The sequence below is a fragment of the Euleptes europaea genome, chromosome 19 (genome assembly GCF_029931775.1).
Source record: "Euleptes europaea isolate rEulEur1 chromosome 19, rEulEur1.hap1, whole genome shotgun sequence".
Lineage (NCBI taxonomy): Eukaryota > Metazoa > Chordata > Lepidosauria > Squamata > Sphaerodactylidae > Euleptes > Euleptes europaea.
Window position 1 is genome coordinate 22,184,412 of NC_079330.1, and position 23,665 is coordinate 22,208,076.

General features: G+C 46.4%; 2 protein-coding genes and 2 non-coding genes across 5 annotated transcripts in view; 2 read left to right on the forward strand and 2 right to left on the reverse strand.

Moving 5' to 3' along the window:
• Nucleotides 1–384: 384 nt before the first annotated feature.
• On the forward strand, nucleotides 385–17,242 carry RCC1L (RCC1 like). The gene is made up of 11 exons (XM_056865584.1): nucleotides 385–780; nucleotides 2,494–2,623; nucleotides 4,165–4,293; nucleotides 6,475–6,541; nucleotides 8,096–8,147; nucleotides 9,231–9,315; nucleotides 9,952–10,133; nucleotides 10,869–10,953; nucleotides 12,786–12,959; nucleotides 15,717–15,802; nucleotides 17,078–17,242. The coding sequence occupies exons 1-11, from the start codon at nucleotides 385–387 to the stop codon at nucleotides 17,153–17,155; spliced, it is 1,464 nt and encodes a 487-aa protein (XP_056721562.1). The 3' UTR covers nucleotides 17,156–17,242.
• Nucleotides 2,890–2,961, forward strand: TRNAP-GGG (transfer RNA proline (anticodon GGG)). Its single transcript has one exon. It is a non-coding gene; the product is annotated as a tRNA-Pro (tRNA).
• Nucleotides 17,243–17,987: 745 nt separating the features above from the next.
• TRNAA-CGC (transfer RNA alanine (anticodon CGC)) lies at nucleotides 17,988–18,059 on the reverse strand. Its single transcript has one exon. It is a non-coding gene; the product is annotated as a tRNA-Ala (tRNA).
• A 4,467-nt stretch (nucleotides 18,060–22,526) lies between these two features.
• The window catches only part of CASTOR2 (cytosolic arginine sensor for mTORC1 subunit 2), a 126,432-nt gene continuing 125,293 nt past the window's right edge, over nucleotides 22,527–23,665 (reverse strand). For both annotated transcript variants that reach the window (XM_056865587.1, XM_056865588.1), the window contains one exon: nucleotides 22,527–22,624. In XM_056865587.1, the coding sequence (XP_056721565.1) occupies nucleotides 22,559–22,624 (66 nt within the window). In that variant the 3' untranslated portion in view covers nucleotides 22,527–22,558. The remainder of the gene's footprint in view (nucleotides 22,625–23,665) is intronic.

Sequence of the window (23,665 nt, forward strand, 5' to 3'; positions counted from 1 at the left end):
GCGCCGTCCATGCTGCGGTTTCTGCAGCGCCGGGTTTAGATGTGACAGTTTTGGAAGGGGTAGGAGGGAAGAGGAGCGAGCGCAGCTCCTCTAGTTTGGGGGGTGTTGAGGAGGCTTAATGCGGCCGTTCTTTTAGCATCTCAGAAGTGAATTTGGGGCATCCACTGAAGTCGTTGCTGCAATCGCTACTAGGTTTTTTTTTTTGGGGGGGGGTCTCGGTCGCTAGGAATGTAGGGCTTTCCTTGGAGGTCGTCCTTCTTGCCCAGTAAGGGACTGCTGCTGAGCTTCCCAAATAAAGCATTGGGTGCCCTGTGGGTGACCTCGATAGAGCCTAAGGGGGGGACTTGATCCCCTGAAGAAGATATTGGGGGGTCACCATTTGGGATGTCCTCTGTGTGTCACAGGGGGCTCTTTCGAGGCTTCCCAAGAAGGTTGCAGGGTCCTCTCTTGGGGGTTTCTCTAACCCCACGGAGAGGGTTCCTTGGCGGCCCCAATGGGGCTTTCCTAAGCCTCCCTAAGGGGATCCCACCCGAAGGGCTGTCCCGAAGCTTGGCCAAACCAGCTAGGCCAAAAAGCATCCGGGACCTCAAAGAAGCTGACAACGCTGCCCCCATTTTCCAGTATGTGGGGGGACAAGCCAAGAGGAAAAGTCGGGTGTTCGTGTGGGGTTTCAGCTATTCGGGAGCGTTGGGCATCCCTAGTTTTGTCATGCCCGACGCAAGGTGGAAGACGCGGAGGAGAATCCAGCTCACTCCGTATCGTCTGGATCTGGAGGAGAAGGTGAGGAAGAGAGCGAGCGAGACCACAGTCTCCTCTCTTGGAATGCTTTGAATATCAGTAAATCAAGTTCTGTTGCTGAATATACAAAGCTGTTTTTATACTGAGCATAAAGGCCATCTAAGTCAATGGTGGCGCCTTTGATTGGCAATAAACTTGAACCTGAACATGATTGGCAGCAGCTCTCCAAGATCCGAGGCAGAGAAAAGTCTTTCCCAATAACTTCTACCTGAAATAATTTCGTTAGAGATACCACAGGTCGAGCCCAGGACATTTAAATACATAAATACAAGGTTCAATACATTAATGCAAAGCTACTGATCATTTCATTCCCAGTGTGGGATAACAAGATTTTCACTTTTTCAACCTCTTTAGAATATCTAACCGGTGCCAGTTTTGTCATTTGAATTGAATTCTGTACTCTTAATCAGCCATTCTCTTTTTTAAGGAATGTATTTTTCAGGACTTCCAGTGATACTTGTAGTACCTTTCTTGCCATGGTTATTATTTATTTAGATGTTTCTACCCTGTATTTCTGTGGCATAAGTGGCCAGTGCAGCAAGCCGAAAAAAGAGAAAAAAATGTAAAGCCCCATGGAACTCCCCATAGAATTCCATGAGGCTGCACAATGAAATTGTAAAATGGCGCATTTTACGCCTGAAAGGGGTTAGGAAGCTGCCTAAAGGCAGCTACACCCCGGCACACGCCCCAGGACGCCGATGTGGGGAGATTTGCATGTGCAAGTGGCACAGACGCTGGTGTAGGGGTCACGCTGGCTCCTATGGGCATTCAGCCCCCCATTTAGGAATGGGCTGTAAGACTCCCTTTAGTAATGCTTCGTGAGAGGAGGGAGAAAAGCCTAGAAACAAACTATATTTGTGCCCATTGTGGTCAAGACCCAAAAAATATGTTATTAAATATCTTGCCAAGCAATATTCAAAAAATACGTAACAAATTATTTAAGTATATGGTGATGGCAGCAAGAGTGATATATGAAGCAAAGTGGAAATCAGAGAAATACCCAGATTTGATTAAGTAGATGAATAAACTAACAGTTTTGCCATTGTGGCATATTCTAACGTATCTTATGCATGGGGATGGGCTGTGGCTCAGTGGTAGAGCATCTGCTTGATTTGCAGAAGGTCCCAGGTTCAATCCCCGGCATTTCCAGTTAAAGGGACTAGGCAAGCAGGTGATGTGAAAGACCTCGGCCTGAGACCCTGGAGAGCTGCTGCCTGAGTAGACAATACTGACTTCGATGGACCAAGAGTCTGATTCAGTATAAGGCAGCTTCATGTGGGTTCATGTGTCATGTGAATAATAGATCAATTTCAGGAAAAGTGGAATTTCTAAAAAACTATATAGCTAAAAATTAAGAATATAATTAAATTAAAATAGAATAAGATTTAGGTAATACATGTTTAAGAATAAATATATTGTTAGATATGAAAATATATTGAGAACATAGAGCAATGTAATTCAAAGAAGTTAATAATTGAAAGGTGATTTCAAAAGTAAGCTTTGTATATAATGTAATAATTTGATTGTTTCTTGTCTTTCTGGTTCATGTTTAAATGTTTATATGTTTGCTTGTTTAAAAATAAATAAAACTGATTTTAAAAAAAGACTGTTTTGATATCTGAACGCAGCCACACCTGTTTTTCCCTTCATTCTCTTGTAACATTAAACTGGACCTAAAATCTGTTTTTTTATAAGATCTTCTCTGCTGCCTGTGGCTATGGATTCACGCTGCTTTCCTCCAGGACTGCTGACATCACCAAAGTCTGGGGGATGGGACTTAACAAGGACTCTCAGATTGGATTTCATCAGAGCAGGAAGGATCGGTGTAAGTGCCTGATGCCTTGGTGAGATCAGTCCGACCCCTCGCCTTTCTGGAAGCCAAAATGCGCTCTGGATTGGGATAAGGCTCGGGAGCTTGGACAGGTGCATTTTGTACTAGAAAACTCCTGACCAGGTGGGACCAGTGGACAGGGAGTCGGTGTGTACGCAGGGGTGGTTGTTTCGTTGCATTTCTTGTTGCTTTCCAGTAGACTGCCTGCCTTTTAAAAGAAACCCTGGGGGTGGGGAGAAAAGCCTCTCTGTGTTTGGGGAAGGGCTGTGGCTCAGTGGTAGAGCATTTGCTTGGGATGCAGAAGGCCCCAGGTTCAATCCCTGGCAGCTCCAGTTGGAGGGACTAGGCAAGTGGGCGATGGGAAAGACCTCAGCCTGAGAGCCTTGGAGAAGGGCTGTGGCTCAGTGGTGGAGCATCTGCTTGGCATGCAGAGGGCCCCAGGTCCAGTCCCTGGCATCTGCAGTTGAAGGGACTAGCCAAGTAGGTGATGGGAAGGATCTCCGCCTGAGACCTTGGAGAGCCGCTGCCGGTCTGGGTAGACAATGCTGACTTTGATGGACCCAGGGTCTGATTCAGTATAAGGCAGCTTCGTGCGTGCATCTCCAGTTGAAGAGGCTCTGTAAACAACTGTTGCCCATTCGCTTCCTTGTTGCCTCTCATAATTATTGACTGAATTCTGTGCTGCTTTTCTCACCGAAAGGACCCAAGGCGGCTTACAGAAAACTCCCAACTAGCTAAGCCATTTAAACAGACAAGACAAAGGAAATGCAAAAGTGTCTGGGTTGGCAAGCCAGCGTGGTGTAGTGGTTAAGAGCGGTGGTTTGGAGCAGTGGACTCTAATCTGGAGAACTGGGTTTGATTCCCCACTCCTCCACAAGAGTGGCGGACGCTAATCTGGTGAACCGGGTTGGTTTCCCCACTCCTACACATGAAGCCAGCCGGGTAACCTTGGGGCTACTCACAGCTCTCATAAGGTGTCTGTTGTGGGGAGGGGAAAGGAAGGTGATTGTAAGCTGTTTTGATTCTCCCTTAAGTGGTAGAGAAAGTTGGCATATAAAAACCAACTCTTCTTGTTCTTGGCCTGCCTGCTGACGACTTCAGACAGTGAGTCATGGACTAAGAGGCCTTTGGCTGTGCCCTTTGGTTCATGGCTAAGGCCTTGCATCTCTGGAGTTTAAACTCTGGTTTTTCACTTCCATGTTAAATATTTTGCCATGGTAAATTGCATGCCAGTGTGTTGTGGTTAGAGTGTTGGACCTCTGGGGGACCCAGGTTCAAATCCTCACTCTGCCACCGGAGCAGAACGGGGATTCAGACCTTGCTCTCCTAAATCCTAGTCCGATGCTATAACCACTATACCATACTGCTCAGCCATGGTTGGAAATGGGATACTGGGATAGACTGACTTTTAGCCTGATCCAACAGGGCTCTTCCTACATTCTTTGGGTGCTTTTAAAAAAAGTCAGACTGGTCGAAGGTGCTCACAGGTGTGTTGATAAGTAATCTTTTAACCCTTTTCCCCCCTCTCCCTTAAGCACGTGGTTATGAATATGTCCTGGAGCCGAGTCCGATTCCTTTGCCTCTGGACAAGCCCCAGGAGACCAGAGTTTTGCAGGTGGCATGTGGTAGAGCACACTCCTTGATTTTGACCAATACCGAAGGAGGTAAGTGGATAGAATTGTATATCCTGACTAAGGGCAGAATCTCACGGATGCTGAACTCCAATATTTCTTTGGCTCCCATGTCCGGCATCTTAATTCAGGTTTCTGTGATTGCTGTAATGTTGGCTTTTCAAGTGTTCAGGGTCATTTTAAAGAAAACTACCAATGTTTGGGTAAAGATAGAGATGTAAAATTTCTGAAAGTTTTGAAGCTACAGGGAAAGAAATGGAAATGCTGGGGGAAATTGAAATTTATGCCCTACTTACTTTCCTATCAATCCTATATAGGATGCATCATTTATATCTCAGTTAGCATATAATACTATTTGGCACATTTATGGAATTTAAAAGTATAAATTTGTGTGTGTGTGTGTAATAAAAATTGCAAATATACGCAATATTTGGGAAATAATTGTAAACTGCTACACCTTATCTTACTGTAGCACGTGTATCTTTATTTTGTTATTTGAGAGATAGTAACAAATAGAACTTGAAGACAGAAAAAAATTCAGTAGGGAACAAAAAAGTATTCTTTGAACAGAAATTTTTTCATAGAGTCACAAAAAGGTAAGACTGCCAGCCTGTTTGGATATTAAGCTAAACTTTATAGCACTGAAAATGCTGAACTCTTTAATAATGTGTGGTCGGACAGCACATTCTACCTTGTTAATTGTTGTCAATTATTTTTACATTTTTACAAAATGCATTCTTGAAAATGTTCATATCTACAGGATGAGATTTTTTTTTTCCAGAGCTCCCCCAAATTTCCCAGTTTCTTCCTTGGAAAAAATGAGAAAGTCATCAGACTTTTTTCATGCTGTTCATTTGGAATGACCAAAAGGCTTTCAGGGTTTTCTCACTGAGAAAATGTTTCATAGGAGATTTTTTTTCCTACTGTTCCTTCAAAATTTCCCAATTAAAAAGTCCTGCTGTACATTTTGAGTGTGAAAAACCCTGCCTCAAGAAACATTTTACTCATTCTAAAGAAAATATTTTCTAGGAGGTTTCCCCCCCAGTGGACTGCCACATTTTCCAATGAAACATTTTTGGGAAACACATGAACACATGAACACTTCTACTGAATCAGACCCTTGGTCCATCAAAGTCAGTATTGTCTACTCAGACCGGCAGCGGCTCTCAGGCAAGGGTCATTCACATCACCTACCTGCCTGGTCCATTTAACTGGAGATGCCAGGGATTGAACCTGGGACCCAAGCAGATGCTGTACCACTGAGCCACAGCCCCTCTCCAAAATATTTGAACACATGAAGCTGCCTTCTACTGAATCAGACCCTTGGTCCATCAAAGTCAGTACTGTCTACTCAGACCGGCAGTGGCTCTCCAGGGTCACAGGCAGGGGTCTTTCACATCACCTACTTGCCTAGTCCCTTTAACTGGAGATGTCAGGGATTGAACCTGGGACCTTCTGCATGCCAAGCAGATGCTCTGCCACTGAGCCAGAGCCCTCAGGGTAACAAAAAGGCTCCCTTGTTTTTTTCCCTGGGTCTTCACATCTCTGGGTAAGGGCCAAGCAGAGGGAGAGAGGTTGCATGGACAGAGTAGCTGTGGTAGAGTGGTAAAGCACCTGATTTCTGTGTAGAGGGTCCTGGGTCCATCTCCCGCTGAAGGATCTCCAGGAGCAGATGCTAGGAAAGATCTACCTAAGATCCTGGAAAGCCACTGCCTGTTGGAATAGACTGTGTTGAGTTGAATAGCTGAAGGGGCCTGCCTTGCTAGAAGGGCAGCTTCAAGTGAGCATGGAAAAAGCTATTGCTTGTCTGTATTCCTCTGAAGGGATGTTTGGTGATCTCTCAAATGATATGGTCAGACAAACCTCAGAAAGCACCAGAGAGCCAGCGTGGTGTAGTGGTTAAGAGCAGTGGTTTGGAGTGGTGGACTCTGATCTGGAGAACCGGGTTTGATTTCCCACTCCTCCACATGAGCGGCTGACGCTAATCTGGATAACTGGATTTGTTTCCCCACTCTTACACATGAAGTGCCAGCTGGGTGACCTTGGGCTGCTCACAGCTCGCTTAGAGCTCTCTCAGCCCCACCTACCTGTCAGGGTGTCTGTTGTGGGGAGGGGAAGGGAAGGTGATTGTAAGCCGGTTTTATTCTTCCTTAAGTGGTAGAGAAAGTCGGCATATAAAAACCAACTCTTCTTCTACTTCTGGTTTTGTTTCAGTCTTCAGCATGGGCAACAACGTCTACGGGCAGTGTGGCCGAAAGGTGGTCGATGGGGAAATTTACAGGTGAGAAGATCTCTTCCTTTCAGAACCCCATTCAGGGGAGGGGCCATGGCTCAGGGGAAGACTTTGGTTTGCATGCAGGGTGCCAGGTTCAATTTCCAGTTCAAAGGAGCAGGTAGTAGGTGATGCGAAAGACCTTGGCCTGTGACCTTGGAAAGCCACTGCTTGTGGATCCTCCATGTACAGAGATAGTATATCCCTGAATACCGGTCAGTGAGACAACTAGGGAAGGGTTGTTGCCTCCGTGCTTCTCTGAAGCATACATTTTATTTACGGAGATATTTATACCCTGCTTTTCTGTGCAAAGCAGCTTACAACATTCCCTCCTTCCTCTTTTTATCTTCGCAATATCCCTGTGAGCTGAGAGCCAGGGACTGATCCAAGGTCATGCAGTGAGCTTCAGGGCAGTGTGGGAATTTGAACCTAGGTCTCCCAGATCCTTGTCTGACATTCTAACCACTACTTGCACATCCTGAGAACCCCCACCCCCTGCTGTTAAACAGAAATCTTTCTGGTACAACTTGATAACTGCTTTATTTTTGGTACCTGCCACTATCTAAAGAGAGCCAGTGTGGTGTATTGTTTAAGAGCAGTGGACTCTAATCTGGGAGAACTGGATTTGTTTCCCCACTCCTCCACATGAAGCCAGCTGGGTGACCTTGGGCTACTCACAACTCTCTTAGAGCTCTCTCAGCCCCACCTACCTCACAAGGTGCCTGTTGTGGGGAGGGGAAGGAAAGGAGATTGTAAGCCAGTTTGATTCTTCCTTAAGTGGTAGAGAAAAGCGGGGTATAAAACCAACTTCTCTTCTTCTAAAGCAGGGGTCCCCTATCTTTCTGAGACACATGAACACATGAAGCTACCTTATACTGAATTAGACCCTTGGTCCATCGGTCAGTATTGTCTACTCAGACTGGCAGCTGCTCTCCAGGGTCTCAGGCAGAGGTCTTTCACATCACCTGCTTGCCTAGTCCCTTTGACTGGAGATGCCGGGGATTGAACCCTTCTGCATGCCAAGCAGATGCTCTACGAACTGAGACACAGCCCCTCTCCTGAGCCACAGTTTCTCCCCTAGCCACAGCCCCTCCCCTAAGACTGTGGATAGCTTTGCAAGTCTGACATAAGTGTGGTGGACACTGTCACAAAATGGCTGCCAAAGGAGGCGGCGCCAGCCACACAATGGCTGCCACAGCATCCCTTCAGTTACACAGTAAAGATCCTTGGGCAGTAGTGGCAGCTGCTGTTGAACCAATGTTTTGAAAAATCTGCACAGCCAGTCAGAAGCCTTGCTGGGCAAAAGTCCCTCCTGGCCCTCCGTACTTTCTAAAAACACTTGGTGGGGTGGGTGCTGGGAAAGGTGCCAGAGGGCACCATGGGTAGCCCTGGTCTGAAGTAACACAGAACAGACGTCTGTAACATCCCACGTAGCAGGACAGGAGCATGGTTTTTGGTTGTTTGCAAATCTTGTTCTCATCGTGTCCTTTTAGACATGCCAATAAATACATATTTTTAAACCCTTTTACGGCCTCGTTACCTTCTTTCCATGTGGAAACGCAGTGAAAGTCAGCTGATTCACAGACTGCGGGGATTTGATGACCGAGTTGTTCAGGTAAGAAATAACATTGCCTGTGAATTGTCGCCCGGCTTGTTTGTCAAAGAAAGCTCTTAATTCTGGGCATGGCGGCCTAGTCCTTGAGGACGAAATCGGACTGCGTTCACGCAGAGCCCTTGAGTTGAATTTGTAAAGACTCAAGGTTGGGTTTAGATATAACGCAAAATCAAGGTTTTAAGTTAGCTACCCATAGTTAATTGATTGTCTGAACTATTGCTTCAGTGTAGATCATAGGATCCATGAATGTAGGATCTGAAATTGGTTTATTAACCACTGTTGTTCTTGAGTGTGTGGACGGGGGGTGGGGGAGAGGAGTGGTCTGCTTGGTGGGGCTGTTGTATGCCCTGTTGACCTACCATGGTGGTTGTGTGTAACAGGGTGCTGGGCTACATGGACCCCCCTTTTCTGGTTCAGCAGGGCTCTTCTTCCATTCTTATGTCAATGTAATGGCTTAGAGAATGAGCTGCGTTGCTCCGAACAAATCTTACCTCTGCTGCAAGCTCACTAGCTGCAGCATGGCGTGTATTTGTGCGAGATAATGCTGGCCTACCTTCCAGGGCTGTTGTAAGGCTCATGCCAAGGCAACATTGCGTGAAGTGCTTTAAAACTCTGAGCGATATAAACGCTAAGTATGGTTGTTACTGGGTATTGCTGTCTTAGGAGAGCCGGTGTAGTGGTTAAGAGCGATGGTTTGGAGTGGTGGAGTCTGATCTGGAGAACTGGGTTTGATTCCCCACTCCTCCACATGAGCGGCGGAGGCTAATCTGGTGAACTGGATTTGTTTCCCCACTCCTCCACATGAAGCCAGCTGGGTGACCTTGGGATAGTCACACTCTCTCAGCCCCGCCTACCTCACAGGGTGTCTGTTGTGGGAGGGGAAGGGAAGGTTGATTGTAAGCAGGTTTGATTCTCCCTTAAGTGGTATAGAAAGTCGGCATATAAAAAACAACTCTTCTTCTACTACTACTGGGGCTCCATAGTACAGACATTTTAAAAATAGTTTTCAAATGAAACAATTTTCTGAATTTTCCTCTCTTGGCCTTTACTTCTCCTCCCCCCCCCCTTTATTTTCACCAACAGGTCGCCTGCGGGCAGGACCACAGTCTCTTTCGGACTGAGAAAGGAGACGTCTACTCCTGTGGCTGGGCGGCAGATGGCCAAACAGGTAGGATAACAGAGGGGAGCCACAGAAACACGGGAGTCAGACGGCACTGGTGGTTAGAGGGATTCTTGAGCTTTCACATATAGGAGGAAATTGCAACCGCCTTCATCTTCGACATGAATGTGTAGTCAGCTCCAATTGAGACAGGACATCATGTATGAGATTTCAGTAATGACATGTCACACTTCCTTATTAAAAAAAAAACAAAGTTTAGGGGACGCTGTCCTTTGCTAGCTAATGCCACAGAGTTGACAATACCTGTAGGGACAATCAAGTCCAATTCTCTGCAATGACAGAATTCCCATGTCAAGCCATTGGGATGGTAGACACAAACTATGTATGTCCTAACCTGATTTTTGGTCTGATCCAGCATGGCTTTTCTTATGTTCTTAAAGATGAACATAATTGATTCTAGCTCAAGCGTTTCACAGGTCTAAGCTCACTTCATCAAATGGATTGAAGATGGATGGATGTACACTCCTTTGCATCTGATGAAGTGAGCCCAGCGCCATGAAAAGTTTATGCTGGAATCAATTGCGTTAGCCTTTAAGGATCCCCCGGACTCCTGTTTTTATTTTGCTGCTCCCTGCTAACACCATCCGGTGTCTAACGACAATGTGACTCTCCTCTGCAAAACAGGTCTCGGCCATTACAACAGCGTCAGCACCCCGACAAAACTGCGTGGCGATATTGCTGGGGTCCCCATTGTCCAGGTTGCTACTTACGGAGACAGCTGCCTGGCCTTGTCAGCAGATGGAGACCTTTTCGGCTGGGGGAACGCAGAATACCTGCAGCTGGCTTCCGTTACGGACCTGACACAGGTCAGAAAGATTCTGAAGGGATTTGTCCTTCTCCGACTTGTTGTCCTGGAATGTGTGGGGTGCGCATGTCCTTCTCCCATTGTGATTTTCACTTTATGTGATCTTATTTGAATGCTGATGCTCTTTAGTTGGGGGGGGGGAGGTTTAATGCCAGCCCTTCTGGCTGATCTAATTGCTAGCAGTGCTCTTATTCATTTCACCAGGTACTGCTAGTACAGTTAAGGGTTGGGAAAGTATCCATTTTTTAAGAAAAAGAGAGTGAAAAAGGCTGAGATTTATCACGGATATTGATGGTTAAATTCTGTACCCAGTGCGGCTACAGAATCATTGCAGCCCTTCAAACAGAGGTTGGTGCTTTGTGAGAAGGTGGAAAAGGTGGAGCTACGGAAGGGCCGTAGCTCAGTGGTAGAGCATCTGCTTGGCATGCAGACGGTCCCAGGTTCAATCCCTGGCATCTCCAATTAAAGGGACTAGGCAAGTAGGTGATGTGAAAGACCAATGCCTGAGACTCTGGAGAGCCGCTGCCAGTCTTGAATAGACAGTACTGACTTTGATGGACCGAGGGTCTGATTCAGTAGAAGACAGCTTCATGTGTTCAATTCAGGCAAGTTTTGAGTCGTCTTCTCCTTTTTGGTCCCTTTTGCTCCTTCCTCAAACGTAAACCTGGTCCCTGCTTGGGAAACTGTTGAAAAGCAAACTCCACCAGGTCACCTGTGAAACTTGCATCCCGAACAGGTGAATGTGCCGAGACACCTGCCCTTCAAAGTTGGGAAGGTGAAGGAAGCTGCTTGCGGGGGAACGGTCAACGCTCTCTTAAATGGTGAGCCTTTTGGGGACTCCTTGCTTTTTGAGGTTTAAGGGGGTGTCTTGGCTCTTTTATGGGATTTAAATCAAATTCACCCTGGTGCTGAGCGAAGCAGTAGGGAGTCCATGCATAGAGGGCTGTGTGCCCAGTTTGTGAACTAACAGGGCACCGTCCTTCCATGTGACCGTACCACCTCAGATTGCGCACGAAGAGAAGTGACTGACTTTTCTTTGCAGGCTCACTGTCATGAAAATGTTAGGCCATGTAGAATGGAGCTGTCTTATACCAACATCCAAATCACAAGATGTCATAGTCCCTCTGTACACTGCATTTGGTCAGGCCGCACCAGGAGTATTGTGTGCAGTTCTGGAGGCCTCGCTTCAAAAAGGATGTGGGCAGAATGGAGCAGGTGCAGAGGAGAGCGATGGGGATGATCAGGGGCCTGAAGACCAAGCCCTACGAGGAAAGGCTGAGGGACTTGGGAATGTTCAGTCTGGAGAAGAGGAGGTTGAGGGGGGACATGATTGCTCTCTTTTAAGTATTTGAAAGGCTGTCACTTAGAGGAGATCAGGGAGCTGTTCCTGTTGGCAGGAGAGGAGAGGACCCGCAATAAGCCTCTGAAGCCGGTTTAGCACCAACATGAGAATGGATCCCAGGCAATTGGGGATCATATAGGGTTGGATCCAACTGGTTTTTCTGCTGGTGAAAGAAGAAGGTGGCCTTTAATCACCAAAAAAGGGATCATGCGACCAGCATATACAGAATACAGGTGGTGGGGGCTGTAGTAAGGAAGGGAGTTGGAACAGTATTGGGTGAAAATGCTGGGTGGATCCAACCCATACCCTGTTTTTTACAAGTTAGTGACAGATCTTGGGTAGCTAAGTAAGATTGGCCCTGGTTAGTATTTGAATGAGGATCACCAAGGAAGTCCAGGGGTCGCTACGCTGGGGCAGGCAATGGCAAACCTCCTCTGTCCATCTATTGCCTTGAAAACCCTACGGGAGGGGCCATGGCTCAGTGGTAGTGCATCTGCTTGGCATGCAGGTTCAATCGCTGGCATCTCCAGTTCAAGGGACTAGGCAAGTAGGAGATGTGAAAGACCTCTCCCTGAGACCCTGGAGAGCTGCTGCCGGTCTGAGTAGACAATACTGACTTTGATGGACCAAGGGTCTGATTCTGTATAAGGCAGCTTCATGTTTTCAAGAATTAGAGAACAAAGCCGGTCTGCAATATGGGTATACGTGTGCTCTTTCCCCCGTCTTTCTCTTCACACAATGCTAACACTGGCTTAGCCCTCGCACCCAGAAAGTTAATGCTTCAGGATGATTGTTAGAATATTTTACAATTTTATCAATTTTAAGATGATAATTTTAACCAGGGGTTGCTTTTATTGATCTTACACCTTTGTATGTACGGTCAGTCTGTGATTCTGCTATTGAGTCTGGACATTTTGATGTATTGGCACGTGATTGGTCAGTCAACCATGTTAATAAATTTGAATTTGACCAAGGGTCTGATTCAGTATAAGGCAGCTTCATGTGTTCATGTGTCGCCATAAGTCAGCTGCGACTTGATGGCACTTTACACACACACAGGGACACTTCAAGACAATTGTAGGTTCTCCCATCTCCAGTCCTTTTCTCATTTTTGGGTATCTTGATATATGTAACTGCCTTTACTTTAAGCAAGCAGTCTGGGGGCAGCATTGAACTGAGGAGAGGGGAACTGACCATCACCCATCGACGCTCGCTAAAACATTTGTGGCTACCTTACCCCTTTGGGTCTGGCGAATGCGGCATTGCCAGTATGTACGTTTGCTCACCAAACCTGTTTTGAACGCAATCCAGAGGAAGGCCACGTCTTCGTATGGGGCTATGGAATCCTTGGGAAAGGCCCGAAACTGATGGAGGCAGCGATCCCTGAAATGATCCCGCCCTCCCTCTTCGGCTTCTCAGACCTCAGCCCAGACATTTGCGTGGCTCGGATCCGTTGCGGGCTCAGCCAGTGTGCTGCTATCACCAGTAAGTTTCTTAAATGTTGTTCCTGCTTGGGCACTTTGGGGGAGGAGGGCGTTGCCTCCCGTGGGCTGAGCTGCTGTGATGTCATGGAATGTTCAGCAGCATTTTATCTGCTGAAGGCGTTGGCAATGGGATGTTTGAGAAATATCAAGCCAGACAAAAGCTGCATGGGGGGTGTCTAAGAATGAGAGGAGTTGTGTGTGGTCTGAGGAAAGGCATGGTGAATTGGGAGAAGCCGAGATGCTTTGGGCCTGGTTGGAGACGGAAGGCTCAGAAAAAGGCTCATAAGCTGGGACGGGGATCTGCAACTGATGGCTTTAGAGCCAAATAGTACGGAACCAAATATGGGGTTCACTTGTGGCCTCTCTGATCAAAGGACCACCAGGGTCATCTAGTCCAACTCCCGGTACAATGCAGGAAATTCACAACTACCTCCCCCCGCCACACCCCCAGTGACCAGAAGATGGCCAAGATGCCCTTCCTCTCATCATCTGCCTAAGGTCACAATCAGCATTACTGACAGATGGCCATCTAGCTGCTTCTTAAAAACCTCCAGGAAAGGAGAGCTCACCACCTCCCAAGGAAGCTTGTTCCACTGAGGAACCGCTCTGACTGTTAGAAAATCTAAAATATAAGGAATGTGGTTTCTCTCATGGATGTGTGGGGATGCCAGCCTCCAGGAGGGACCTGGAGATCCCCTGGAATTACAGCTCATCTCCAACTACAGAGATCACCTGGAGAAAATGGATGCTTTGGAGAGTGGACTCTGGCATTGTGCCCTACCTAGGTCCCTGTCCTCTCCAGGCTTTATCCCTAAATCTTCAGGAGTTTCCCAACCTGGACCTGACAACCCTACCGTCCCCATCCCCTGCCGGTGGTCAGCTGAGACCAGGCTGAAATTAAATCAAAAGAGTTTCTGTCTAGACTTTAGGAAGAATTTTCTAACAGTCAGAGAGGTTCCTCAGTGGAACAGGCTTCCTTGGGAGATGGTAAGCTCTCCTTCCCTGGAGGTTTTTAAGAAGCGGCTAGATGGCCATCTGTCAGCAATGCTGATTATGTGACCTTAGGCAGATGATGAGAGGAAGGGCATCTTGGCCATCTTCTGGTCACTGGGGATGTGGCGGGGGGGGAGGTAGTTGGGAATTTCTTGCATTGTGCCGGGGGTTGGACTAGATGACCCTGGTGGTCCCTTCCAACTCTATGATTCTATGATTCTATTCTATAATTCTACCCTAGTACATTGTCTCAGCAAATTGATGGTCTTGGAAACGTTTCATGTCAAGTGTAGCCTGTAGGGGGCAGCAGCACCAAAAGCTGTTGAAACTGGTTTCCCTTCTTTTCTTGTGTAGGCTTGCAAACTTTAAACATGCACTCACGCAAAGACACACACAAAAAGAGGATTTGCTTTTGTAAGAAGAAAGCTGAAAAGAAATGGCACCTTCTTAGCTTTTTTTTAAACAGCTGAAGAGGGGGTGATAGTGAGGAAACTGGTTCTCTTGCACTGAAATCCACAGCCTCTGCTCTCCCCCACCCCAATAGGGTTGCCAACTCTGAGCTGGGAAATTTCTGGTGATTTGGTGGTGGAGCCTGGGGGAGGGTGGGGTTTGGGGAGGGAAGGGACCTCATTGGGGTATGATGCCATAGAATTTACCTTTCAAAGCAGCCATTTTCTCCAGGGGAACTGATCTCTGTAGTCCGGAGATCACTTATAATTCTGGGAACTGCCTTCCGGGGATCTGTTGTCATTCCAGGAGGTCTCCAGGCACCGCCTGGAGGTTAGCAAAAAACAGGTTAGTCTGCTGTAACTGGTACTGGAGAATCAAAAAACAGCAGTAATAAGCAAATACAATATTAGTTTGCAAACGTGTCAATTCCATTCACAAAATAGCATATCTAGAACAATAATGTGCAAGGACAAGGCAACAACATCAGATGCACATACAATACAACAACAATTCGTGAACAGATTCACAGATCACCAAATTCTGTTATAGAGAATGTAAAGTGCAAAAGTTCCAACCGGATTGTGCTGTTCAAAGTCCCAATATGAATAATTCAATATAGTATTGAGCTTGTAGCTTTGTAGTTTCTGTATGACAGTTTTTAGCCGTGGTTCCTGTGGTACCAATATTGTCTCTACAGGGATCCGGTAATTCACCTGTTTCGATTATGTATAATCTTCCTCAGGAATGACATGGACTGCTAAGTAGCTTGTTGACATGTCGTTAGTCTACTGATGACTATAACAGAATTTCGTGATCTGTTCACGAATTGTTGTTGTATTGTATGTGCATCTGATGTTATTTCCTTGTCCTTGCATGTTATTGTTCTAGATATTCTATTTTGTGAATGAAATTGACATGCTTGCAAACTAATATTGTTATTTCGGTTCTTGTAGGTTATCTGGGCTGTGTGACCGTGGTCTTGGTATTTTCTTTCCTGACATTTCTCCAGCAGCTGTGGCAGGCATCTTCAGAGGAGTAACACTGAAGGACAGTGACACTGGGCGAAAACACATGGTCGCTTTAGCCTCCTTTATTCCCTGTTTCAGCCAGAATTCAGCCAGGATCGAACGCATGTGTTTCGAACGTGCGTTCGATCCACGGTCACACAGCCCGGATAACCTACAAGAACTGATGAACTCTGACTGTGAAAGCCTTCAACAATAATATTGTATTTGCTTATTACTGCTGTTTTTTGATTCTCCACCACCTGGAGGTTGGCAACTGTATGCCCCAGTGACAGTCTTTTGGCTTGCAGATCGAGGAGAGCTCTTTGTCTGGGGGAAAAACACCCGAGGCATCCTGGGGATCGGCAGGTTGGAAGACCAGTACTTCCCATGGCGGGTAAGGAGCATTCTGCAGTAGATCTTCAGGAAACTGAAGTGTGTGTTTGTGTGTGTTAAGAACATGAGAGCATAAGAAAAGCCCTGCTTGATCAGACCAAGGCCCACCAAGTCCATTTGGCATTATACTTGATTGGAGGTTTTGATTTCCGTCAGCTGCTTTGGTAACCACGTTTTTGACTGGCTTCGAATCAAGATGTGCAGACCTTAAAGAGTTCCGCAGGGCCTGTAAGACCAAGCTATTCTACCAGGCCTACATCTGAGGGCAGCCGCAGGTCTTATCTATGCTGGCCTCCCTACCCCCCCCCCCTTCTTCTTCTTCATCATTGACTCGGTGTCTGCATTGACTGGAGGGGGTCCTGAATCATCAAACAACTCAACTGGTTGCTCGATTTGGGACCCAAGTTTGTAATTTTAGAAAAAGTAAAAAGGGCCTTTTGACATAAAGAGTAATAGAATTTTAAAGTTTCTGGGTAGGATTTAAATTTTTAGTATTTGTCAAGGAGAATTTCAAATTGTAAATTTGTTTATTGGTTATGCTTATCCTGCAGTTTGTGTTTGGTATATACCATTGTTTGTTGGCAGTTGCTACATGAGTTTGGTTGTATACTGATCTTATTCCTTTTGTTTATTCCCTGTACCTGTTTTTGTTCTGGCCATGGACTGTAATCAAGTTTTAATATAATGTAATGTAATGAGGAAGGAGCCCCGTGGCGCAGAGTGGTAAGCTGCAGTACTGCAGTCCAAGCTCTGCTCACGACCTGAGTTTTATCCTGTCGGAAGTTGGTTTCAGGTAGCCGGCTCAAGGTTGACTCAGCCTTCCATCCTTCCGAGGTCGGTAAAATGAGTACCCAGCTTGCTGGGGGTAAAGGGAAGATGACTGGGGAAGGCACTGGCAAACCACCCCGCAAACAAAGCCTGCCTAGTAAACGTTGGGATGGGACGTCACCCCATAGGTCAGTAATGACCCGGTGCTTGCACAGGGGACTTTTACATTTTTAATGTAATGAGGGGGTCCTGTCTGCTTGGAGCCTTTCAGCGAATGGTTTACGGTCTTATACACCCTCTACGGTTTTAATAGACAGAAGGTTTTTGTATCATGTTTTACTATTTTAATTGTTTCACTGATATATTTATATTGAATATATGCTGATTTTATGGTTGTTACCCGCCCTGAGCCTGGTTTCGGCCGGGGAGGGCGTGCTATGAATTGAAATAATAGTAATAATAATAACTGGTTGGAAACTCTTCCCTGTTGTTGTTTTTTCTTGTCTAGGTGACAGTGCCAGGCGAGGTGGTCGACGTGGCTTGCGGGGTAGACCATATGGTTACTCTGGCCAAATCCTTCATCTAGCAGTACCTGGACACTGCCGTGAAGTACCCAGCCCATTGGACCTAGTAGGCCAAAACCTGCTGGTGTTCGCTTCTTTCTGGATTCCCAGCACACACCTCCATGGAAGACACATCAGATGAGCAGCTCCATGAGGAACAGTCAGCCTGTGTTCAGGAGGCTTGTGGGGAACGTTGCTGAAGATGAAGGAACTCTAGCTGGGAAACGGTTTCAGAGAGGTTTCCAGTTACCTTTTAAAAACGAACACTTGTTGTGGGGAAACCGTGGTACCTTTTCCTTTGGGAAAGGTTGCAGAGGCTTTGGAACAGTGTATTATCCAGGAGGCAAGTTCGTTCCCGCTTGTTTTGCAACGGGGTGTGTTTGAATCGCGAAATGGAACAGGCTATACTGTTCTGAAGATGCCCGTTGGAGATGACTGAATGTTGTTTTGTCTCTTTCAGAAAAAAACAACAACCCCAGCTCATTGTTTGGGGCATCTCTGCCTTGGGTTTCATAAAAGCGCTGGGCAAAAAGTGAAAATTGTTGTGTTTGTTCCGGGGTAATCACCTTCAGCTAGAGCCTTTACGGACCACTATACACATATGCCCAAACTGCAAATAGCAGCTTTTTGCAAACAGAAAGGAAGAAGGGGGAGATGCAAAGCTGACCCCGCCAGGCTATGTGGAAAACCCCAACTTTCTTTACTAGTTAAATGAACACATGAAGCTGCCTTACACTGAATCAAACGCTTGGTCCTGGTCCATCAAAGTCAGTATTGTCTACTCAGACTGGCAGAGGATCCCCAGGGTCTCAGGTAGAGGTCTTTCACATCTCCTATTTGCCTAGTCCTTTTAACTGGAGATGCCAGGGATTGAACCTGGGACTTTCTGCATGCGAAGCAGATGCTCTACCGCTGAGCCACAGCCCCTCCCGGTTTGCCCCTGGAGGATTCTATGGTACCATCAATCCCCTGCTCTGACCTGGATGGCCCAGGTCTCACGATCTCATCAGTTCTAGGAAGCTAAGCAGGGTTGGCCCTGGTTAGTATTTGGATGGGAGTCCGCCAAGGAAGTCCAGGGTTGCTATGCAGTGGCAGCCAATGGCAAACCACCTCTGTTTGCCTCTTTACCTTGAAAATCCTCCGGGGTCGCTGTGAATCGGCTGCGGTTTGACCTTACTTTGCACACATGTCAACCCCCTGCAAGCTGAGTTTAAATCATGGAATCATAGAGTGGGAAGGGGCCATACAGGCCATCTAGTCCAACCCCCTACTCAATGCAGGATCAGCCAAGAGTATCCCTGAAAAGTGTTTGCCCAGCCGCTGCTTGAAGAATGTCAGTGATGATTGAATGTGCACGTTTCATTTCTGAGCGAAGGGAGCCAGCGTGGTGTAGTGGTTAAGAGCGGTGGTTTGGAGCGGTTGAGAACCAGGTTTGATTCCCCACTCTTCCACATGAGCGGCAGAGGCTAATCTGGTGAACTGGATTTGTTTCCCCCACTCCTACACATGAAGCCAGCTGGGTGACCTTGGGCAAATCACATTCTCTCAGCCTCACCTACCTCACAGGGTGTCTGTTGTGGGGAGGGGAAGGGAAGGTGATTGTAAGCTAGTTTGAGTCTCCCTTAAGTGGTAGAGAGTGTTGGCATATAAAAACCAACTCTTCTTCATCTTCTAACTGGCTACAGCTTTTCGTGGGGTTTGGATCCTGACTACATTTTCTGCTCACGCAAGACACATCCATCAGTGGAAGAGAACATTCCTGCCTCCACTGCAGCCTACAGATCTCCCCAAAATGGCTGTGTACGGGGGACGGACAGGAACTGCATGAAAGGCGAAACGGGGCGGGGGGTCTGCAGCCAGAAGACAGGATTGGTGGAATCGACCCCCTGCCACCCTTTCCATTAAGAGAAAAATTTAGTCTGGCGCCAGCCCCTTGTCTGTCCCTTGCATAGCTGCGCTGCACAAACTGCAGCACTTCATTATTCAGTGTAGTGCCGAGAGAAAGGAAAACATTCTTGTCTTCACAGTTTTCTCAGGCCCTTGTGGAAGAAAAAAAGGAGGGGAATAAAACCCAACCTAAAAACAAAAGCTGGGTACCCAAGGTTGGGTGAAAAGAAATTATATATAAGTCTATGTTTAAATACTAAAAGTATAATTTATTAGAAGTGCTGTATAAAAGTTAAAATTTTTTAAAAGCATTAAAATAGCACAATGGCATTTCCTGAGGCTGATAACTATAACCACATACCAAACGCATTTTGGCCTATGGGGCCTTCATCAGTGGTTAATTAAAACCCTTTGTATTTGTATTCATTAAGGTATTTCTGTAAATGTGTGCAGGTTTACAAACAGTTCAAACCGAACCAGGCATGTGTATATGTTGTAAATTCTATTCCCAATTACTCAAACATCTGGTTTAATAGGTTCTCGTTGTAATACTGGTTAGTATAAGTCTCTCAAATACTATGTGTGCAGGTAGTATTTGAGAGACTTATACTAACCAGTATTACAACGAGAACCTATTAAACCAGATGTTTGAGTAATTGGGAATAGAATTTACAACATATACACATGCCTGGTTCGGTTTGAACTGTTTGTATTTGTATTCATTAAGGTATTTCTGTAAATGTGTGCAGGTTTACAAAGGGTTTTAATTAACCACTGATGGTCCCATAGGCCGAAATGCGTTTGGTATGTGGTTATAGTTATCAACCTCAGGAAATGCCATTGTGCTATTTTAATGCTTTTGAAATTTTTTAACTTTTATACAGCGCTTCTAATAAATTATACTTTCAGTATTTATACATAGACTTATATATAATTTCTTTTCACCCAACCTTGGGTACCCAGCTTCTCAGACTCTTGCCCAGTGCTGGTGCGCACAGGAAATATCTGCCCTGTCCTCATCTATCCTCCCTCCTTCAAGCCACAGATCTTACTTTCAGAGTGGTGGTGGTAACTTTTCTGCAGGGGATTGGGTTAAGCCTTGCCGCGCGGGGGTAGCAATTTCTCACGTGAAACAAACGTCTCGAAGCACCCGATGTCTCCAAAGACACACCCGTCCAGTAAAATAATTAGAAAAACAAAATTGTACAGTGCAGAATCAGCGTGAGTAACTCATTATTACAAGGATGTTGTGACCCAACTTTTTTGTTTTTCGAAGAAAGGGCCAACTAGGCTCCAGGGCCTTTTAATGTGATGCAGCTGTGGATGGCTTTAACATTAAGAACATAAGAAAGGCCCTGCTGGATCAGACCAAGGCCCATCAAGTCCAGCAGTCTGTTCACACAGTGGCCAACCAGGTGCCTCTAGGAAACCAACAAACAAGACGACTGGAGCAGCATTGTCCTGCCTGTGTTCCACCGCACCCAAAATAATAGGCATGCTCCTCTGATACTAGAGAGTATAGGTATGCAGCATGACTAGTATCCATTCTAACTCATAGCCATGAATACCCCTCTCCTCCATGAATATGTCCACCCCCCTCTGAAAGCCCTCCAAGCTGGCAGCCATCACCACATCCTGGGGCAGGGAGTTCCACAATTTAACATTGAAATGGGGGAAGAAGCAGCACAGCTTTTTTTGGATACATCCACCACCCCCGAGTTGTTTTATCTTCTGGGGAAACAGGGACCTGTATCCTTGAAATATTCTTTCAAGCCTATGTCACGAAGCTGCCTTAAACTGAATTGGACCGTTGGTCCATCGAAGTCTTGTCTGCTCAGATGGGCAGCGGCTCTCCAGGGTCTCAGGTAGAGGTCTTTCACATCATCTACCTGCCTAGTCCCTTTAACTGGAGATGCCCAGGGATTGAACCTGGGACCTTCTGCATGCCAAGCAGATGCTCTACAAACTGAGCCACGGCCCCTCCTCAATGTCTGTTGGAACTTACTGGAAAATTAAACAAAAGAGGACCAGTTCTCTTGAAAGCTCTGTTTTTGTGTCCAGAGGTGTCCCAGATGCAAAGTCCTGAGCATATGTCATATTGTCACAGAGACATACGCACTGGAGGAATCGCCCCCTGCCAATACTAGAATGTATAATTGTCAACTTATCTCAACATATTATTCACGTTATCCCTTGAGAGATGGAGGTTTACAGTCCCAACAACTGTTTTTAATTGGGCAGAGTTTCAAAGTAACACCTTGTCTTGCTCCAGGCCGAGCTGAAGTTTCTAAATAACGCGGAGGAAACCGAGACCGCAGAACAGAGAAAGAAAAATTTCAGAGGCGAGACTTAGGCTGGAAAAACTTCGCAGCAAAGATGTATTGGGCGACCGCAGAGGAGCTCTCGTAGAGGCATACAATTGCAGCAACATAGAGGAAGGGGCAGAGTACAATGGTTCAGAAGTTAAAAAATCCCCCCTCCCAATTCCAAAAACCGTTGTAACCACCATACCCTCCGATTCCCGTACGGTCTTGAATGGACTGTAAGAAGGATGCTCCGTCACAGCAGTACAACCTGGCTGTCAGAGGACCAGACATATTAAGGGCGCGTTGGATAATGGCGTACAACCTGCCATGGAAGTTCTCTCGCACACACTCCGGAGGCACCGACAGGAGCCGTGCAAGAGCTTTGCTGCGGTACCGTTTCCTGCGCGTTGCGCAGCAGTGTGCGCGAGAGAGTTTCCTGACGGACAACTGGGTTTTTACGGGGAACACGTCACCGTTAGGTACCATTTTTGTCGCCGTAATTTCGCCAGTTGGGGTAATGCCGCCTTGGTAGTGACATCGGCCTGTTAAAAATGGATCGCTCGGACTTGCCCTCCATTGACAATTCTCCGTAGCTCAGTGCCCGTACGGGAAGCATCGTGGCCCCGACCCCTTAAGAAATTCAACCAAGAGAAACACTTTACGGTGAACACCTTCGAATGATCAAGTCAATTGGCAGAGGCGGCGACCTCGGTCCCATTTCTGTCCGGTTCTAGGCTCTTCCGTTCACACAATCCACACTTCCTTGTAACGGAAACGGCTCTTTTCCTTCACGGGTTTATTTTCTCCTGCCAGTGCGCTCTACCGGTCGCTATCGCTCCTCTCGTTTCGAAACCTCCGCGGGTATTTCCGTCACACCACACTCACGCACACGCACACAAAAGCACAGCTTTGCTTTGGAGTCGAGCTTCAGAAAAACCTTCACAGTTCCTTCATCCCGACAATTCTTCCTCTCCCCCGCCTCATCTTTCCCTCCCGCCCGAAGAATTATTTTTTTAAAAAATCATTTCTTTTGAAAAGCTATCAGCGAGGAGTTGTTTGCAGTCTTCTTGGTGGTGGTTTTCCGGCGTGGAACTGCATCCTGTCCCCCACACGCTTTCGGAGTTAAAAAAACAAAAAGGAAAACAAACCTATCCCCCCCCAAGAAAATACTGAGAATTATTATTACTATTATTCTTGATGTAAAATGCACCCAGGTCCCACTCAGAAGGGCGCCTAATGTTTTTCGGCTTGACTAACTTGGAGCGCGTTGATAACACCGTTTATATTTTCTTCTGGTACCTGTGAAAACAAACATGAAAAGTCGGTTGTTAAATGCTGATAAAAATTCAGACTTCCATAGACTGAGTGTTCATAGGGTGACTAAGTGCAATATACCGTTTATTGAGCAACTGAACCAAATGTATCCGAGAGACTGTAAACCTGGTTTCTCATTGGGCTATCCCCCAGTTAAAGAAAACGTAGCTAGTTCATTGTATGAATTCTAATCAATTAGGCTAGCCTGATCTCGTCAGATCTCAGAAACTAAGCAGGGTCAGCCCTGGTTAGCATTTGGATGGGAGACCACCAAGGAAGTCTGGGGTTGCTGTGCAGAGGAAGGCACTGGCAAACCACCTCTGTTAGTCTCTTGCCATGAAAACCCCAAAATCGATGGCCATTAGTCGGCTGCGACTTGAAGGCATTTTACACACACATACACATGAATAATAAGATAGATAATAAAACCCACAATTCTGTTAAGAAAAGATTTTTTAAAATGCTTTATAGCTGGAAGTTTAATCGAGACCTCCCCTTCTGTGTGCAAGGGAAGGTGTCATGCCTCTTATAAGATGGTACCTACCATGCAAGGAGACTTTGGGGGGGGGGGAAATCTGCTCAATTAATTAGGGATACCTTTTAAATTAAAAAATACTTTTAATTAGCTCAGTTAATAGACAAAACGCTGCTGCCTTGGTTTTCATTGGGTACTTTGTAGGGAGAAAGACATCTCTTCAGAGTCACAAAAGGCCACATTAGACAGCCTTTCCCAAGTCAACCAAGCTATCCTGTAACGTCAACTGAATGCCAGCATGGTATAGTGGTTAGGAACGGTGGAGTCTAATCTGAAGAACTGGGTTTGATTCCCCGCTCCTCCACATGAGTGGTGGACTCTAATCTGGAGAAGCGGGTTTGATTCCCCACTCCTCCACATGAGCGGCGGACTCTGGCTTAGCCCTCGCACCCAGAAAGTTAATGCTTCAGGAAGAGGGGCTCCAGTCTAGTCTTCTCCCTGACACAATAGTTTTCTGTGTGCACGGAATTCGCTTCTGTCAATCCATCCTT

What these genes read in the sequence shown, in the direction of transcription:
- RCC1L (XM_056865584.1), top strand. Translation starts at nt 385, where the DNA reads ATGTCCTCTGTGTGTCACAGGGGGCTCTTTCGAGGCTTCCCAAGAAGG. An exon ending in GGCGGCAGATGGCCAAACAG is followed by an intron (nt 9,316 to 9,951) that starts GTAGGATAACAG and finishes TCTGCAAAACAG; the next exon opens with GTCTCGGCCATTACAACAGC. An exon ending in CCGTTACGGACCTGACACAG is followed by an intron (nt 10,134 to 10,868) that starts GTCAGAAAGATT and finishes CATCCCGAACAG; the next exon opens with GTGAATGTGCCGAGACACCT.